The following is a 15,287-nucleotide window of genomic DNA, read 5'->3' on the forward strand; positions in this document are numbered from 1 at the left end:
ATAGGTGTGAGGACCTAGGGTCCAAGTGAAAGGTCATGGATCAGGATCCTCAGCACCAAAGGTCGCTGAGGCTGCTCCTTGGAAGCAAGAGGGGACCCTCCCAGATGTCATAGCCCTAGACTAAGATTCTAGCTGTAAGGATGGGTGGGCATCCATGACATCAATTCTGCCAACTGGCTGACAGAGAAGCGTCTAAATGAAAACCATCCCAACTGCACGCTTATATCCAGCAACCATATCTGGCTTCCACCCCAGAGAAGCAACACCAGAGCACTTCCTGAATTGGGGGGAAGGGGAAGAACCCCATGACTTTATTAAAGCCTTTTCTTCCTGGTGGTATCTTTGTTGGCTGAAGATGGAGATCTGTGCGATGCATCCAGAACATTTCCTTGGCTTCCAGGGTGGCACTGCTCATGACCAGGAATCCCCCCACCCAAATGAAATATTTAACAAGTTTTGAAAGAGGAGTTTTGAGGCATGTTCTAGAGGGAAAAATGGGGGAGGGCATGAGAAACCAAGAACAGCACCAAAAAAGGTTGGGCTAATAGAATGTCAAACTGTGGGAGAGAACTCTCTGGAAGACAGCTTTTGACTCTTTAGACCCAAAGCTTATGGCTTACCATCTTTCCATCCTTTACCCATCCATCAAACCCATTTATTCATCCACCATTTCCTATCCATCTCTCCATCTCCCCACCCACCCACATTCTCCTTCCACCCATCCATCTGGATATCTATCCATCATTCTCCATCTGCCTTTCCACTCACTCATCCATCTACCCCCATCTATCCAGCCACCCACTCACCTCTCTTTTATCTACTCACTCACTCTGCCCCTTTTAAACTCCTTACCAGTAGGGATTCTGTTTTGTTCACTGCTATACTTCACCCTCTAGAGAAGTACTAGAACACAGTAAGTGCTTAATATATGTTCAATGAATATATCCATTTACCCATTCACCATTTACTTACCTCCCCATCTACTCACCCATTCCCTCTCCTAACATTTTTGATTAGCCACAATGCCAACAATTCAAAGAGCAATTCAAAGATGTGTAGGCTTCCAGGTTCTTCTTTGAAGGTAAGCAAGAAAAAGTCTCCTGAAATCATGGGGGGCTGGCAGGTGGATGAGGGAAAGATGTTTGCTCAGGATGAAATCCTTAATCAAATGTCATCTGGGAAGGAGGGGAAACCACTGTACGGATAGGCAGGTCCTCACAGAGCATCTTGGGATGGAGGAAGAAGGAAAGCAACTTACATAAGTTAGCAGATAAATTATTAAGGCAGGGGCTTTTCTGATTATTCAAACTATTTCTAATACCAGCCCCGTTAGGAGAGATCTAATGTCCCAAAGGCACTAAAAAAATCAGCTCCTTGAGGACAAGAGATTTGGCTTATTCTCGGCTGTATTTTGCCTCAAGTTTGGTGATTAATACTTGAAGTAGTGGCCCAAGTCAGAAAAATGACTTGTCCCCATGGCTTGATGAACCTGGCACATCATACACAATGAACATCTGTTGGCTTCAGTTCCTTCTCCCTGAATCCTTCTTTCCTCTTCTGCCAACCCATTACAGGGAGTTCTCCAGGGCTCCACCCTCAGCACCTTTTCCTTTCTTACTCTACCCAAAGCCTCACAGGGCCACCACATACTCTCCCTTCAACTGCCAGCTCCCTCCTCATGACCTCAGGGTCAACTCTCAATCACTAACCTAGATCTATCCTTTGAGTGTAGAATCCATATTTCCAACTGTCTGTCTATAGAATATTTCCACCTGGAGTCCCCCATGAGCACGATAAACACACTTAAATAAAGTAATAAAAACATTTCCTGGCTAAAGTCGGAAACATGCTTGCCATGTTCCAGAAAGAATGAGAAGGCCCAGGTGCAGAGACAGGGAAATAAGTGGAGAAGTTACAGACAATGAAATCACAGAGACAATAGATGTGGAGTGCTCATGCTGGGCCATGTGAGCACTGAAGGACACTGGCTTTTTACTTGAAAATTGGAAGCTACCATAGAGTTCCAAGAGGAAACATGACATGATCAGACTCAGGTTGCCCAAGTCAGAAACTTGGCAGTCATCTGATTCCCTTTTTCCCCTCTACCATTTCTAACCAGGGCTCCTCCTTCCATCTCTACCATTACTGTCCAGGTTAGGACCATCATCTCTAATTTGGTTTCTTTGCAATAATTCCTAACTGGCCTCCCTGCCTTCAGTCTTTCCCCCTCTCCAGTGACTATCAAAGTGACTGATAGAAAATTCCCACTTCTTACTCCAGCTCTTCAATGGTTTCTTACCTATAGAAAAATGTCTATGATCTTAACAAGGCACACATAGGCCTCTTGGTTAGTCCCTGTCTACCTTGCCTGCATATTCCAGGGGTTAAGCTGCTTCAGGCCCTATCCTCCACCCTCAGTGCACATGCATCTGCTTACACTCACCCTTCTAAGACCCTTCATGCCTTTACTCATGGAATCTCTACTACTTGGAGTACTCCTACCAGCCCTTGTTTTCTTGCAATTTTTTTTTTGTACCAGGGATTGAACCCAGGGGGTTCACTGAGCCAGACCCCCAGCCCTTTTTAATTTTTATTTTGAGACAAAGTCTTGCTAATTTGCTTAGGGCCTCACTAAGTTGCTGAAGCTGGCTTTGAACTTGCAATCCTCCTGCCTCAGCCTCCCAAGCCACTAGGATTGCAAGCATTGGGGCTGGGGATGTGGCTCAAGCGGTAGTGTGCTCGCCTGGCATGCGTGCGGCCCGGGTTCGATCCTCAGCACCACATACAAACAAAGATGTTGTGTCGGCCGAAAACTAAAAAATAAATATATATATATTTTTTTAAAAAAAAGGATTGCAAGCATTGTGCTACCATGCCCAGTGTTCTCCTGGAAAATTCATTAGGTGTCTCCAGGAAGCTCCATGATTCCTTTCCTTCCTGTCCTAATTTAAGTTGGGATAGAAGTATTCTTCTCATTGTTTCCATTTCTCTTACACGTATGTGTCCATACTATATTGTAATTGGCCATTTATTTGTCTGTCCTCACATTAAACTGTAAATAATTCAAAGGCTGAGACTCTATTATTTATTTCTATGTCCCAAGTTCCTAAAGCAAGTACTGGCACATAGTGCAAACTCTAAATGTTTTGTTAATACTGAACAGCCTCATAGATACCTTATCACGAAGGGATAGCCGGTGTGCCTTGGTGTGGATATGGTCTCTGTCAGAGCTGGAGATGGCAGAAGAGAAAGGAGAAGGTTGAATGAGAACTCTGAATTTGAGGATCAGAGCAGAATAAAATAGAGCTGCATGGTTCAAAAATCCCTCTACCCCGCTGGAATGTTTGCCAAACCCTTGCTCTCTCTCCTATATGTTCCTTATCTTTTTCCCTGGACCAAGTACATCTCCATGAAGCCTCACTCACCAGGTGTCTGTGCCTCCAGTCATGGTGAAGAGCACTGGAAGCAGAGGCCCCAGTTAGAGAAATGACTATGCCCAACCCAAGGGCAGCAAGAGATATGGCTAGGGAAGAAAGGGCCAAGGGAATTTCTGGCCAGCAGTGAGGAGTGGGTACTGGGTTAGGGTTTATGGGGCACTGTGCCTAGAACCAGCTCTGAAACAGGCCACTCAGGCATAGCTTCCTGGAGAGGTCATTTATGGTCAGGAGAGGGTCAGGGACTGGAACCAGGCATATGGGAGGGCCTCTAGACACAGCAGTCCTGAGGTGGAGGTCACCGTGACTGGATATCTGAGTCCCTTGGTCTTTTGTCTGCTTTTCCTCGGTGGGCACAGGATTCATGTGGCAGCCAGCTATAAACAAGGCCTCCTCTGTAAGTTCATTGCTGATCCGAGTCAGGAATTCCTCAGAACAAGATATTGAAACCTTCTGGGAAAGGAAGTCAGAAGATCTGAGTGTGAAAACTTCTGTACAGCCTCAGAATGCTGGGTCTGGGGGCTTCCCAGCTGGAGGCTCTGGGGCTGAAGAGTCTGTTTTGGAGGGTTGAACCTTGAGATTTGACTAGAAGGCCCTAGACCTGTGAGGAGCAGTCTGAGGGAGGCTCAGGGCTCAGGATGGAGGTTAGTGTCCCAGGGCTTGCAGCTCAGACCAGCTGCCTCTGCCTGGGTGCTCCTCACCTCATTACACTCCCACCTCCAGAGCTCCCCTTGGGAGCTCCCCTTAGGTGCTCACCTGCCCTCCACTCAAGGAGGATGCAGTTTGAGACAGCCAGCTGCTCTTTTTTTTTTTTTGTCATTCCTGGTAGGAGTGGATGCCATCCCCTGTGAACAGTCAAAGCCTGTGTTAGGCTGAGAAGCCAGCCTGCTTTCCCAAGAACTCAGCCGACCTCCATTCCCAGAGCCAAGGTTTAATCAATGCTCTTGGAAGAAACATACCACGGTCTCAATTTTCTCCTCTCTCTCTGGGTGGGAGAGGGTATAGGTATATATGTAATCTCAGCCCTAAGCTTTTTTGGGGGGAGATGACTCTCACAAAACTACAAGCCCAGACAGCCTCTTCCTCCATCTTTCCTCCCAAGGCCCTTCCCAAGCCAAGGCAGCCTACTCGCCGCCCCAGACCTGGCAGATAGGTTGAAATCTTGGGGTATTCAGCAGGAGGGGGAGACGGAGAGGTCTAAGGGGGCCCCTATTATGGATCAAGGGGGAAGGGGAGGAGATGGGAAGGGGAAAGTGGAAAGAGGGGGAGCCCGGGAGGCGCCGCAACCCGTTGCTATAAAAACCTTAATGTCTGTGAAGATTCTACAGCCCCGTTGCTAGGAGATTAGGGATTCTAGAACCAAAGATGAGGACATTTTTTTAGCATGCAAAGTTCGTTCCTCGACCTCCCCTCCAGCGTCCTCCAGGTCCCTCACTGGAGGGGGGTGACCCCAGCACTAGAGGCTTAAGTTTGGGAGGATAACGTAGGGTGGGACCGATCCTCCCACCACTAGGGTGTCCCTAGAAGCCAGAAGCAAGCCAGTCCTGGGCCGCTCTGAAGCCTCTCTAGCCTCTCTCCTCCTGGAGCCGGCGAGAGCAAATGAGGCCAGGGAGTTAGGGGGCGGGGAACGAGAATGTGGACTGTACCAACTAGCCTTGTTTCTAGGGGAGGCGAAGACTCAGGAGGGCGGAATCTTAACCCTTTATCTTTGTCGTCAGGAAGTCATATCCTTCGTAAAAAGGAAAAAGAAGAGATATTCACTTAGGCTGCCTTTCTTTTGCCCTTTTCCTCTTCAGTTCCTTCTTTGGCTCGGCGCCGATGGTTCTTTGCTCCCTCTTCTCCCTCTGTGCTTTGGTACGACCCGATGCAAAGGGGCGGAGAGAGGAAAAGGAAAAGGAAACGGGCAGGTCTTAAAGGGGCCGCAGCCATTTTTTAAAGCTTCTTCCTCCTTTCTCTGATCTCCAATTTTGCAAGGAGGAGCCCAGAAGAGTAGGTTTCCGGAAGCCGAGCACAGCTGGAGCAGCCGGGATCTCTGCTGGGTCGGCTGCGCCTACGGGGTGGGCGGAGGCGAGGCTCTGCCCATCGGAAGGGCGGGTTGCTCGCGCCCCCTGCGCCCAGAGCACATCTGGTTGGCCCATGCTCCCGCCGGTTGCGATCTTTAACATCTGGGGCCGGGCGCAGGCAGCGGGGTCCAGGGCGCAGGAGAGGCGGCCGATGTGCCGGGCCGGAGGGTGAGGCCGCGCGGGTGGGGCTGGGACAGCGTTAGCACCTCCGGAGCTGGTCCGGGGCGGCAAGTGGAACGCCGCGATGCCAAGCGAAAATATCTTCCTTTTCGTGCCTAACCTTATCGGTGAGTGCTGCCTGCGGCCCCGGGAAGAACGGGAGGGCGAGGGGCCTCGGACAGGTTCCCTGATCCCTCGCTGTTCACCCACTTCCCTTTCCAAGGTTATGCCCGGATTGTCTTCGCCATCATCGCTTTCTACTTCATGCCCTGCTGCCCCTTCACGGCCTCCTCCTTCTATCTGCTCAGCGGACTTCTGGACGCTTTTGATGGACATGCTGCTCGGGCCCTCAATCAAGGTGAGAGGCACCCCCTACCTGCCAGCCTTGTCCCCTTTCCCTGTCTCCTAGGACCTCACCGAGGGCTCTGTCATTCCTTTCTCTCTAGAAAGCAGAATAGAACGGCCTGGTTTCATAGCAGAAGGGATTTAAGCTAGCTCTTGAGAATTCCCTGCTATGAGGGTTGGATAAAGGGCAAGCCTGGGCTTGGCTCTGATACTGCTAGAGATCTCCCTGAATAAATTTCCATTCAACAAGTGTTTACTGGGGGCCTACTGTGTGCTAGGCGCATGCAATAGGGAGTTCAATTTGAGGTGGGGGATGGGGAGAGAAGGGTGTGGCTTCTGGAGGGTAATTAATCTGCTCTCCAGACCCACCCTAAGACCCACCTTAAACTCCTGTTTTGCCCTGGAGCCTGGATTCTAGGGCTGATGAGTTAAAGATATAGCTTCCCCTCCCCCCAACACTGTTTTCTTCCAGCTCATTTCATGCCATGGTGACCTTTGCACACTTGTCTCACACCCCACCACTAGCAGCAGTTTTCCTCCCTAGGCAGTAGATATTTTCCACCCTTTTAGACTCTGCATCAGAGTAATATACCAGATATGGGCACCTAGCATGGGTCCACTGCTCCCTTCCTACCTAACAGTCCCCATTTTTCAGGAACCCGGTTTGGGGCCATGTTGGACATGCTGACGGACCGCTGCTCTACCATGTGTCTGTTGGTCAACCTGGCCCTGCTGTACCCTCGAGCTACCCTTCTCTTCCAGCTCAGCATGAGCTTGGATGTGGCCAGTCACTGGCTGCACCTCCACAGGTCTGCTTCAGTTCTAGGGTGTTGACCACTTGAAAACACTACAGTGGGGAGGGTGTCTCTGGATGGCCTCAGGCTTTTCAGGAGGTCTCCTTGTAAACTCTGCTCTGTTGAAGGACCCTGGGCAAACCATGTGTGTGTGTCTCTCTCTCTGAATTAGTTTCAGTCTTATTTACAGTTGGAATTAAGCAATTCCTTAAGGCACTTTTGGCTTGCTATTGTAGGATTCCAAATGCGCACCTGGGCACGGTGATGCATACCTATAACCCCAGCTGCTGGGGAGGATCACAAATTTGAGGCCAACCTCAGTAACTAGGAAGGGGCATGGAAGCTTTCAATGAGGCATTTGAGTTTTGATTGCCACCTCCCCCCCACACACACACACACAATTTGTAATTGTGTAACTTTGGGAAAGGTCCTGGTTTTCAGCTCCTCAGCTCTACATAGCATCTTCCACATTGGGTTGATGTGAGGGTTAGATAGACATTAAAGGAAATGAATGTTCATGGATTCCTCCTATTTTCTCTCCAAGTTCTGTGGTCCGGGGTAGTGAGAGTCACAAGATGATCGACCTGTCTGGGAATCCAGTGCTTCGGATCTACTACACCTCCAGGGTGAGCATTCCTTGCCCCTCAGCTTCTGGGTGAAGGAACTTTGGTGCAGGGTCAAGAGAGGGCACAGTGATAGGGAGGGACAGCGAAGACCCTCTGGGAAGGAGGGACCTCTAGGCTGAGGCATGACGGAGCAGGATTGGCGGGGAAGGCTTGAGTGGATCCTCCTGACTGCATTGGGAATGAGGCCTCTGTGCACCCATTGGGAGTAACTGGCTGGAGGGAGAGGAGGGAGGGAAATAGGGTGGGGCATGGTTGGGGGGTCAGGCTGAGCATGGACTTTTAAAATCTGTGAACCAGAAGTTTTGTAAAGAGAAGTGATTTGCTGAAATGCACTGCCCCCTCCGTGGTAGAGAGCCTTGTGGGGTGTGGGGTGCGTGAGACCCTGCTGGCTACTTAAGTGTTCTTTGTGTGTGCAGCCTGCTCTGTTCACCCTGTGTGCTGGAAATGAGCTCTTCTACTGCCTCCTTTACCTGTTCAATTTCTCCGAGGGACCGTTAGGTAGGAGAGGATGGGCTGGGAGGCAGGTGGGAGAGGGGTCCTGCCCCTGCGAGTGGGAGATAAAGGCCTCAGACATCTGGGCACATCAATTTCCTATTCCCATATTTATTTTCTCTCTCCACACCCCCTTCCCCTGCTGCCTCTCTGCAGTTGGCTCTGTGGGGCTTTTCCGAATGGGTCTCTGGGTCACCGCCCCCATCGCCTTGCTCAAGTCCCTCATCAGTGTCATCCACCTGATCACAGCTGCCCGAAACATGGCTGCCCTGGATGCGGCAGACCGTGCCAAGAAGAAGTGACCCTGACAACTCCTGGAACCTCCCACCTGATTGGTCATCTTATTGTGCCACATGGCTTCCCTCCCCCTCCCAGGAGGCCCATTCTCATGTCTTCCTAATGTGTTCTCCAACCTGCAGGGATGGGGGTCAGCCTCTCTTTGGTGTTGTCACGATCTCTGTAACCCTGAAGATTAGGCCCACCCTTGTGATCCCCAAAGACCTGGTCTACAAATCAAAAAGGATGTTCAGGATGCCCCTGTGTTTTCAGGCAGCCTATTTGAGGATTACGCATCGCCACACATGAGGTTGGCTCAGCCCTGGCTTCTGGCTTGGCCTGAGGTTTTAGGGACACTTGAGAGAGATGGTGCAGGAGCCATGTTTCCCAAAAGGCAGGTGAGTCAGATCTCTGCCCCCTGCCACAGGAAGCCTGGGGCACCGTGCCCAGGAGGAAAGGGCCGTCTAGATCCTTCCTATGGCAGTCTACCGTCCGGTCTACCCTGACCTTGAAAGCCTTGATAATAAAGGCAACAGCTTCTCTCTTCTGGACTTGGTTTCCTTTTAGACATTTTTGGATCAGGCCCTGGATTAAGGGGAGATTGGGAAAAAGGAAGATCTACCTGGATGTTTTCTCCCAGTTTGCGGCTGGCTCCTGTCATTCCAGAATGACAGAAAAGTCCTTCCGACCTCCCACGCTCATGCCACATCTTCTCAACCCACCTTCTTTATGTCCCTGATGGTCTGCTTTGACTCATATTCTTGATATTTCTACCCCCACTAGAGTGTAAACTCCCTGAGTGCACAGACTTCCTGTTCCTTTCTCTATGGTTAGATGGATATTTACCTTAATCTGAAATGAATAGTTACTTAATAAATATTCCAGAAAAGATTAGTTGGTTTCTCAGAATGTGGCCCTTAGACCACTTATAGGTTATTCTCAGAATGCAACCTCTTGGACCTTCAGAATCAATCAGTCTCTTGGGGCTGGGGTTGTGGCTCAGAGGTAGAGCGCTCGCCTCACATGTGCGGGGCCCTGGGTTCAATCCTCAACACCACATAAAAGATAGGTAAGTGAAATAAAGGTATTGTGTCCAACTACAACTAAGAAATTTAAAAAGAAATCAAGTCTCCAGAGATGAGCCCAGAAGTCTGCAATTTTAATAAACTCCACTTGATTCTTCCTCCCAATGTTGAGAATCACTGTTCTTAAACAATTTTGGGACACCTGTTATATACCATATGCTGGGCATTATTCTGGGCCTCTGTCCCTAACAGCTACTACTATCATTAGCTCTCCTGCTCTCTAATGCCAGCTTTCTTTTTTGAACTCTATTGGAACCCTGTGCTGGGTTCTTGGCAAATCTTACTCATTTCATCTTCATAATAGCTTAGCAGGGGGCTGGGGATGTGGCTCAAGTGGTAGCGCGCTCGCCTGGCATGCGTGCGGCCAGGGTTCGATCCTCAGCACCACATACAAACAAAGATGTTGTGTCCGCCGAGAACTAAAAAAAAATAAATATTAAAAAATTCTCTCTCTAAAAAAAAAAAAATAGCTTAGCAGGTGGCCCCAAAGGCCTTCACATCCAGGGGAACTAAAATTCATCAGAGCTGGGCGTGGTGGTACATATCTGTAATCCCAGCAGCTTGAGGCAGGAGGATTGCAAGTCCAAAACCAGCCTCAGCAACTTAGGCCCCACACAACTCGCCAAGACCCTGTCTCTAAATAAAATATAAAAAGGACTGGGGATGTGGCTTAGTCGTTAAGCATCCCCAGGTTCAATTCTGCGTATCCCTCCAATACACACACACACACACACGTATATAAAATAAATTTTTAAAGTAAAGTTCATCAGCTGTGTATTGGGTTTAAACTCCTATGCCCAGGAGATTCCATGGGAATTGGGCAACTGGCTTAAGATCATGGGTGGGCAGGGCTGGAGGAGGTAGCAATAATCAGGGAGGTGCTCATGGGGGATAGGAGTAGAAGACCTCAGCACCTCCCTTAGGTTTTGGTGAAGAGGGTGGGTATCTTAAGTAGAAAGCTGGTGGGGACTGGGGAAGGGTGTGTGTGTGTGGGTGGGGGGAACAGCCTGCAAAGGCAGGGGAACCAGAGAGCACCCAGGCAATGATGGCATTGATAGACCTCAATTGATGTGGCTAGAACACCAAGTGCTGGGGGTGTTTGGGGAGCTGGAGAGAGATGAGGCAGAAGCAGCCAGCTGGAGTGGCTGAAGGAACTCAGTAGGACATTAGGACTTTATTGTCCATATTTTAAATTTCATTCTGTATGTGGGCTGTGTCACTGCTAACTGTGCTTTTTATGTGCATTGTCTTAATCATCTTAACTGAATTCCACTGTGTTCTCTGCAGTAGACAATCCTATTAATGTGCTCATTTTCCAGAGGGGAATAGAGGCCCTGAGAGGAGGCCAGTTTGGCCCTGGATCCTGTCCTCTTAGCATTGATCACCGACATCAGTCCCAAGTCAGCAGACTTCTTAATGTTTGCATAGAATGCCAGCGATTATCGATTTAACCAGGTCCAGCCACCGTGAATGATGCTGTGGCAAATCCTCTCACACTTCTTCCTGGAAACACTTGTGGCATGAGTATTGAAGGGCTTTACTCAGGGAAGGGGCAGATCTGTGCTTAAGGAAGGTATAGGGACTGCCCAAAACCGAGTTGTGGTTCGGATGCACAAGCCTCGCCCTGCCTGGCCTGCTTCCGGTGTAAGAGGAGACCAGATAAGGTGTCCTCCCAGCTCCTGCAGCAGAACCCCCCCTTTCCCCTCATCCTTCCAGAATTAACTGTCCCTTCAGCCAGATGGGTCCTCTGAGCATTGGACCAAACCTGGAGCAGGGAATCCTCCACCTTTCTGACTCCCACAGCCCTGACTGGCTCCTGGGCTCTTTGATGCTTAACCATTTACAGTGCCACCAGAAGCCTCCATGCCAATCCAGCTGTAATGTGATCTTAAAAGAGGGGGAGCTGGGGAGGAGAGTGTGTGTGCTTCTACTTAAGAAGACTGCCTAGAGCAAGCTTTCTGGGGAAGGCTGGGTATATTAGCACATATTGCTCCACTTGCATCCACTGGTTACAGCCCAGTCCCATGGCCACGTCTACATGCAAGGGATGTTGGGAAATAGAGGTTAGTTGTGGTCTTAAGAGGAAGAAGAAAATTGATATGGTAGAAAGCATTTTGCCGTACTGGATGTGTTTGCTGTTCAAAGACAGATTTTTCTTACAGAAGGCTCTCTTAACAAATCATTTACTTTATCAGGTGTTCAACCAAAGAAAAACTATTTGTTCCAGTGCTGGAGGAAAACACGCTCTGTTGATCATCAGACATCACACCACACTGTTCTATATATTATGGGCAATTTAAGGGTAAAATTGGAACCAACTTGGAATTGGCCTCTGATATGGGGGCTCTGCTCTATTTCCAGCAAGGTTCATTTTCCTTTTCTTGTGGGGAGAGGGGAACTGGGGATTTGAACTCAGGGGCACTTCACCACTGAGCCACATCCCCAGCCCTATTTTGTATTTTATTTAGAGACAGGGCCTCACTGAGTTGCTTAGCTCCTCGCTTTTGCTGAGGCTGGCTTTGAACTCATGATCCTGCTTCGGCCTCCCAAGCTGCTGGGATTACAGGTGTGCACCACTGTACCTGGCTAAGGTTTATTTCCCTAACACTAAGGTATACCTGTCTCCCTCATGGTACGATTCATGCTGGGCTCATCTTCATGAATATGATTTGGAGCAGTCTCCCTGTTGCTTATTGGATCACACAACCTCAAGAAGTACATGTAATAGTCAGGATAGGCTATGGTGTGCTCTGGTTAACAAAACCCCCAAAATCTATTGCTTCACGTGGCAAACATTTCTTGCTCCTGCTACATACCTATTGTGGGTCACTTGTGGCTATATTTGCTGTTTTCTCCCTGGGATCCAGGCTGATGGAGTCATTTCTAGGTAGAACATTACTGATCACCCTCTTTTGGAAAAGGGAAGAGGGAGTTTAGCGATTATGTCATTCTTACATTTCATTGGTTACAGCAAGTCACATGAGCAAGTCTGATGACCACTGAACATTCATGTGGAGAAATCAATCATCAATTGGAAACGTGTCCAGAGTGCAGGAGTGAGGTTAAGGCTGGAGCAATGAATTTTGAAGTCAGGAGTGTATAGACATGATCTGATGTCATGAGACCGTCTGAAAATGTCAGTAGGAAGAAGAAACCTGGGGGACTGTTCAGAGACTGAGCAGGGAGGGTGAGGTCAGCCACGGAAACAGGAGGTGCAGCCCAAAAGGCAGAAAGGAAAGTAGTGATGTCCTGGAGCCCAGTGTGGGAGGAAGGGCGGCCACCTGTGCCCAGTGACAGGCAAGGCTGAACAAAAGGTGACCTACCTCCTGGATTTAGTAACAGAATGTCACTGCGGATGCCTATTAAAGCAGTTTCCAAAAAGCAAGGGGTGGAGACAAGCTAATTGGAGTGGTTTGAAGAGGCTCAGTCAGCTTTTTGTCACTGTCACCAAAATACCCAACAGAAACAACTTTAAAAAAGGAAAAATGTATTTTTCCGTCTGAAATCCTCACAGTTTCAGAAGATTCAGTTCATGGTTGGCCATCTCCATTGCTCTGGGCATGAGGTGAAGAAGAACATCATGGCAGAGGGAAGCTGTCAGCCAGGAAGGAGAGAGAGAGAAAGACAGAGGGAAGGACTGGGAGAAAATAAACCCTTTCAGGGCATACTCCAGTGACCTACTTCCTCCAATGAGGTCCTATCTCCCAGTAGTCCAATCAGCTGTTAATGGATTAATCCATGCAGTGGATTAATCCACTGATGAGGTCAGAGCCCTCCTGATTCAAAGCCCACCTCTGTACAAATGAGACTTTGGTGGACATTCCAGATCAAAACCATAACAAGAGTTGAGGAATGGAAACAGACTGGAGAACTCTGGAGAAATTTGTCTCTAAAGGAAAAAGGAGAGACAGGAGTTGGAGAAGGTGGGGCGCTAAGGGATCATTTACCTGTTTTATGTGGCAGAAAAAGTAGGGTGTTTTTCTATACAGATGACAGTGGCCAAGGACGGAAGGGTGTTGGGGGTAGAGGTATAGCTCTGGAGGACATGATAGGTGAGATCTAGGGTCCAAGGGGAGGAATCCTTGCTGGGAACAGGAGGGAAGACAGAGTCCAGATGCCCACACTGTGTTGATTTGCTACTGGGAAGGGAGAGGCTTCCTGCCCAATTGGCTTCTATTTTCTCCAAGAGGTGAGAAAAAGTGGGCAGGAGTGTGGGAGTTGAGAACAGAGGAGGTGTGAATGGTTGTTTTGAAGGGCATCTCATTCTAGATAGAGAAACACAATTAGAAGAGGGAGGCCTCCCCTGAAGTTTGGGCCATGAGTTTAAAATGAGACCAGCAGGCTCTGTGGGGTGTCCCTCCTCCAACAATAAGCAGCTGGTCTGGGGCTGGCAAAGGAAGCCAGGGGGGTTAAGAAAGGATGGAACTGGAGACAAAGAGTTAGGGGAGGTTTCACATGAGTGAGTTACTTGGACAGATCACAGATGCTAAGCTGGGTACAACAGAAATGAGAAGGGATGAGGGCTCAAAAAGTGGTTGGAGGGGCTGGGGTTGTGGCGCAGAGGTAGAGCGCTCGCCTAGCATGTGCGAGGCCCTGGGTTCTATCCTCCGCACCACATAAAAATAAAGATGTTGTGTCCACCGAAAACTGAAAAATAAATATTAAAAAAAAAAAGTGGTTGGAGTCAAGGTCACTGAAGCTTTAAGTGGAGGTTCCAGAGGTGGTGCTGTTGCTAGCAATGTTAAGCAAGGTAGAGGGGTGTCCATGGTCAAAGTGGCCATGCAGAAAGGAACATACCCACCATGTATAATCTTATTTGCTTCTGTCACTTCTCCCCAGAGGCCCTTGGTAATGTACAGCCCTAACACAGCAGCACCTAATACGTGCCAGGTACCAGATGAAGAACCTTAATTATTCCTTGAGGGAAGAAGTGAGAGTGGGGGGGGGGTGCTGAGTCACTTCCCTATTCCACAGACATAGCCAGCTTCACCTTGCTGTGAGCCGAGGATGTACTCCCTTGGACTCAGCACCTCAGACTTGAGTGGAGCCACTGACCCTACAAACACAACTCAACTTGGAAAGAAATGAGGCTCAGGGGGTCAGGCCACAGAGAGGAAATAGGAAGAAGACCTTGAAAAGGAATCATTCTTATATTTGCGTCAACCCCTTTTCAGTGGGGGATTTGCTGGCCCACTGCACAGATGGGAAGAGAATAGAGAGGTTGTGCAGCCTACTCCAGCCACACAGCCCAAGCTTTCCTCTCCATCCCTAGGATCTTTTAACTTCCTCAGTGAAGATGTGGCAGGTCGAGCTGTAGGTGCCAAGCCCGCCCCAAAGAGCTGGTGTGCTTAGACTGACTGTGCCTGGATCCTCCCAAATAATGGGCCCTTACTGGTTGTGGGGGAGGTTGGGAAAAGGGTACCCTTGGTGCTCCTGATTATCCCAGACCAGAAAATAGTTCCTACAACCCTTGGGCATAGTCCTCTTCCTCAGTGCAACATCCCCATCTGAGAAGGGAAAAGTATACAGGTGCTGGTACTGGCCTGGCACACCTATGGGTGCTGTGGACTGCTGGTATGACCAGCAGGTGGCGCCAAAGGGGAGTTGCCTAAATAGGCTGGGGGGGTGGGCTCCATGGTGGCTGGGGGTAGATTCCAGAACTGCCAGGCCACCCTGGGTTCTTAGAGGCATGAATGGACGGAGAGGTTGCCAGTCCCAGCCATCCCAGAGGGCTTGGCAGGCAGACTGCCTTCTCCCACAGGTGACATCATCTTCCTGACCTGGGATCTAGGAAAGTTGACTCCTTAAAGGACAGACAGCTTGCTAAGGCTTTGGGGATCCCATAGTGATCAGGGCAACTTTTGGCTCATCTCTGACTCCGTTTCCTCTCCACCTTACAGATGTGCATAGTCTCTAGTAATTATCTTCCAGATGTCAGGGGTACACTTCCCTCCACCAGTAAGCTCCCTCATAACCCAGGCTTGAGATTAAATTCTTTCTTTAAGGCCCGGAA

The 15,287-nt window shown here is 49.2% G+C and overlaps 2 protein-coding genes across 2 annotated transcripts; one reads left to right on the forward strand and one right to left on the reverse strand.

Annotated features, from left to right (window-relative positions):
- Positions 1-282: 282 nt before the first annotated feature.
- On the reverse strand, positions 283-5,572 carry LOC124099544 (putative protein T-ENOL). The gene is made up of 6 exons (XM_058582687.1): positions 5,489-5,572; positions 4,191-4,235; positions 3,737-3,887; positions 3,426-3,459; positions 3,176-3,230; positions 283-1,226 (listed from the first exon to the last, which is right to left on the reverse strand). The coding sequence occupies exons 1-6, from the start codon at positions 5,570-5,572 to the stop codon at positions 1,161-1,163; spliced, it is 435 nt and encodes a 144-aa protein (XP_058438670.1). The 3' UTR covers positions 283-1,160.
- Positions 5,346-8,740, forward strand: Cdipt (CDP-diacylglycerol--inositol 3-phosphatidyltransferase). Its single transcript, XM_046454701.2, has 6 exons — positions 5,346-5,784; positions 5,880-6,014; positions 6,657-6,810; positions 7,340-7,421; positions 7,838-7,919; positions 8,070-8,740. The coding sequence occupies exons 1-6, from the start codon at positions 5,742-5,744 to the stop codon at positions 8,213-8,215; spliced, it is 642 nt and encodes a 213-aa protein (XP_046310657.1). The 5' UTR covers positions 5,346-5,741; the 3' UTR covers positions 8,216-8,740.
- Positions 8,741-15,287: the final 6,547 nt, after the last annotated feature.

This window comes from Marmota monax, unplaced genomic scaffold, assembly GCF_021218885.2.
Source record: "Marmota monax isolate L192 unplaced genomic scaffold, Marmota_monax_Labrador192_F-V1.1 WCK01_AAM20220418_F8-fsc00086, whole genome shotgun sequence".
In the NCBI taxonomy this organism is placed as follows: domain Eukaryota; kingdom Metazoa; phylum Chordata; class Mammalia; order Rodentia; family Sciuridae; genus Marmota; species Marmota monax.